The sequence below is a fragment of the Leptonychotes weddellii genome, chromosome 4, assembly GCF_054177405.1.
Source record: "Leptonychotes weddellii isolate Sample4059 chromosome 4, ASM5417740v2, whole genome shotgun sequence".
Lineage (NCBI taxonomy): Eukaryota > Metazoa > Chordata > Mammalia > Carnivora > Phocidae > Leptonychotes > Leptonychotes weddellii.
The window spans coordinates 16,203,098-16,206,639 of NC_138372.1; the positions used below are offsets into that span (position 1 = coordinate 16,203,098).

The window sequence follows — 3,542 nt, forward strand, 5'->3', positions numbered from 1 at the left end:
CGGCTCAGACCCATTATCCACTGAGCCTCAGATTCTCCCTTTCTGAAAGTGTTAGAGATGCTCACAGAGTAGACTCTCAGTGGAGGTGTTACGGGAAGGAAATACCAGAAGGAATGGGGGGCTGTGGGGCTGCTTCTTCAAATTCCCAGTCTAGGCTCAGTCTTCAACTACCTGGTGGTAGGAGAGGGATTGGTACTGGTGTTCCCCAGCCAGCCCCCAAATCATTCTGATAAGAGTGGCTGGGGATTTGAGGGACAAGAAAAACCCCTCTCCTATTTTTTTCCAAATTTGGAAGCCAAATCAGAGAGCAAGAGGAGGGAAATGAAACCAGGCCCTGATCTGCTTATTCATCTCTGAAATGGGTCTATCAACCACCAGCCGTCTGGGCACCAGGTGAGACTCCACTCTTCCACATCCCCTGCTAGAAAGACATCATGAATAATTAATGACACCGAAGCCATCTGGTAATGCAGCAAAACAGCTCAAGGGACTTAAGAAACTGGGACTCAGGAGACCTAAGTTCTATCCTGGGCTCCTAACTTGCTGGGTGAGCTCCCCTCACATCTTTCCTCATCTGTAAAATGAGGGGACAGGGCCAGGATCTTCCCTGCACCCAACCCTTAATGGATATGGGGCTCCCATCATGAGCCCTTTCCACCACCCCCCCATTCCAGTCTTAACTGGCATTTCCCCATCTCCCTTAAATAAGCAAGCTTGCTTTTCCCAAGGTCCAAGAAGGACATTTACTTCCCCTAAATTCAGCCTTATGAGAGTGTTAGCACTTAAGGAAACACATTATATACTCAAGTGTTTAAAAACCGTTTATTATGCAAAATGTTAACTTTTATAAAAAGTTTAATATACATTGCATGGTTACAGAAAGTCACCTTCCTGCAAAAAAGGTACAAAAGCTATATACTCTATTATAGAGTTCATAATCAGGGCAACAGAGCCTTTCTCCAAGGAGACCAGAAGACCAGCTCTACTGCTGCCTTGGCAGACTTTGGAGAGCAGCCACTCCCCCCACAACCTCCACACTGTGAAAGACAGTCTTTAAAACTTGGGGGTGGGGTGGGGGCTGGGAGACGTTGCCCAGCTGGTGCCCAGAGCTAGCTCTGGCTCTTTAGGCCACCCAAGTTCACAGTCCTTCGTTCCCGGGCGCCAGGTCCAGCCTCGAGGCAGGGGTTTGGGGAAGTCAAGTGGGCAGGGCGAGGTTGGGGCCCATCCATGCCCTCGGGCTTCCGGCCGTAGAGGGTCCCGGGGTCCCAGGCGGAACGGGCGCCAGCACCTGCATTCTGCGCGGGGGGAGGAAAGAAGACCAGGGAGCCATCAGTTTCCGCCGAGCGCGCCGAGGCGGGGGCCGTCCGCAGACTGCCCGGCGCCAGGGAGGAAACTTGGTCTCTACCTCCAGCTGATAACTCCGAGCCCCATGCTGCCCCCACCCAGTTGGCGCCAAAGGACCACAGGCGGAGCTTGCAACCACCCCGCCCTCTTGGAATTGACACTAGCTGGGAGAGGGCTGAGGAAGACATAGCTTCCTTTACGATTCCAAACTACAAACAGAACGGCTATTTTATTTACTTGCGCCTACTTTTTCTCGTGTCTTTGGCCATCGGGGGAGGGCAGGAGCAAAATGCGTTCAAGGTTGAAACGCACATTGGATGGGAATTGGTTCTGTCATTCATTTAATGTAACCACAGGTAAGTCACTAGCCCCTCTCCCGCCTCCTTTTCCCCAAACTGAGGAGGCAGTAATCCCTTAAAAGGCCAACCAATTCCAAAATTTGTCGTTTAAGCACCGCCCCACCTCCACCCCCTGGGCGAAGGCGGGGATACTCACCTGGAGGCGCCAGGACTGCCAGGTCAGTGGCAGAAGCTCCTCTTGTCGTTGGAAATCACAAGTTCCGGAGCGAGCTCGGCTGTCTGAGAGATGGGAAAGAGGGGAACGTCATGCATGGCATTTGGGGGTTTTAGGGGGGGGGTGGTCCTGGCAGCATCCGGGCTCTGGAGCTCAGCCCCGCCCCAGCTCCCGCGCACGCCCCCACACACCTGGATGGGAAGATGCGGGCCGTCTGGGGGTCCAGGGGCGGGCTCGGCCAGAACCACCTGCAGGTCGAGGATATAGTCGATGACGCGCTGCAGGATTTCCACCTGGCTAAGCTGAGTGCCTCGCGGGACTCCGGGGACCAGTTCCCGCAAGCGCGAGTAGCAGTGGTTCATGTCGTCTAACAGGCTCAGCGGCTCCTCGGCTGCCGGACCCTTGCCGCGCCCGCGCGCGATGGCCAGGCTGCGTTCCGACAGGCAGCACACCGCCTCGTAGCAGCCGCGCACCGGGCTCAGCGCCTTCATTCTGAGGAATGAGACTGGAGGTGCCGAAAGGACGAAGAGAGCGAAAGAACCCCCAACAGCAGCTGGTAACACGCGCACGCTAGCCGCGGCCCCACTTATAGAGCCTGCCTCGAAGGCACGCCCCTTTATGCAAAGCGTGCGCCTCGGCCCCGCCTCCGCCAACCCTGGGCGTTCACAACCCGGTTAAATTGCAAACAGGCTTCCTCCGGCTGGTCTGACGCCGAATACCGCGGAGCCGCGGATTCAAAGAATGAGGAAGCGCTGATACTGGGGAGAGGCAGGCCTCTTGGCCAGCAAGGATTTTAAAAATCACTTAAAACCATTAACTTTAAGAATTTGCCCTTTCCTGGCAGCGCCCCAGATCTTTGAGCTCCCCTGTCCCCTGCCAGTCCACCCACAGCCCAACACTAGTTCGAACCCACAGCTCCTCTGAGGTCATAAATCCCTGAACAGCAAAGAAGCTTTTTTTTCTTTCTTTCTTTTTTTTTTAAAGCAAAGGATTTTTCAAGGGAAACTTGTAAGGAATTAGTGCCGCCTTGTTCCCCAATTTGCTGTTCGTCTGACCTCCAGACTCACTGGCGTCAGGAATTATCTTGTGACCAGAGGGGAAAAAAATTAATTGCGGTGAAGCTGAGGTTACAATGAAGAAAACAGATTTGGGCTAGGGCTGAGATTGCAGAAGGAGGAGGGGAAGGAGGTTTGAGCAAAGAACACTATTTATTTGAGCAACAGGGGAAAAGAAAAAAAAGGAAGAAAGCAGGCTGAATCCGTCATTTTTGCATGGGGAAAGAAAGGAGCTCCCACACTCTGGCCCCATGCACTCCATAAGGAGCCAAAGATATGCCAATTGTGTTTTGGAAGTGAGTTTGATTAGAATTTTGGACCGAGTTTTAAATATGGGGCAACAGACAGGATGATTTCTATATAAATCTTTTTAGGGGTCCCCCATTGGGTCAGCCAATCTTTTAACTCTTGCTTTGTGGCGCCCCCCCCCACACACACTTTCCACACACCTCTGTGTAGAAAACAATAGTTTGGTAATTTCATCACTCTATTGTCTGTCCCTTTCTGCTATGGAAGTGTAAGCCACCTGGACTTGATTATTCTTAGCCTTGCTGAAATAGCTCTAGCTCTGAGAGCCCAGGAAAGGGATCAGAGGACAGGGAAGCTAAGCCCTGTATTGCAACAGGACAT

At 52.8% G+C, this 3,542-nt stretch overlaps 1 protein-coding gene across 1 annotated transcript; it reads right to left on the bottom strand.

The window, feature by feature from the left end:
- Window positions 1–803: 803 nt before the first annotated feature.
- Window positions 804–2,427, bottom strand: ID3 (inhibitor of DNA binding 3). Its single transcript, XM_031032693.2, has 3 exons — window positions 2,049–2,427; window positions 1,840–1,922; window positions 804–1,295 (listed from the first exon to the last, which is right to left on the bottom strand). The coding sequence occupies exons 1-2, from the start codon at window positions 2,346–2,348 to the stop codon at window positions 1,863–1,865; spliced, it is 360 nt and encodes a 119-aa protein (XP_030888553.1). The 5' UTR covers window positions 2,349–2,427; the 3' UTR covers window positions 804–1,295; window positions 1,840–1,862.
- Between the last annotated feature and the right edge of the window lie 1,115 nt (window positions 2,428–3,542).

Coding starts and splice junctions, on each gene's coding strand:
- ID3 (XM_031032693.2), bottom strand. CDS start 2,348: ATGAAGGCGCTGAGCCCGGTGCGCGGCTGCTACGAGGCGGTGTGCTGC. Junction 1,923..2,048: donor GCCCGCATCTTCCCATCCAG/GTGTGTGGGGGC, acceptor CCCATCTCTCAG/ACAGCCGAGCTCGCTCCGGA.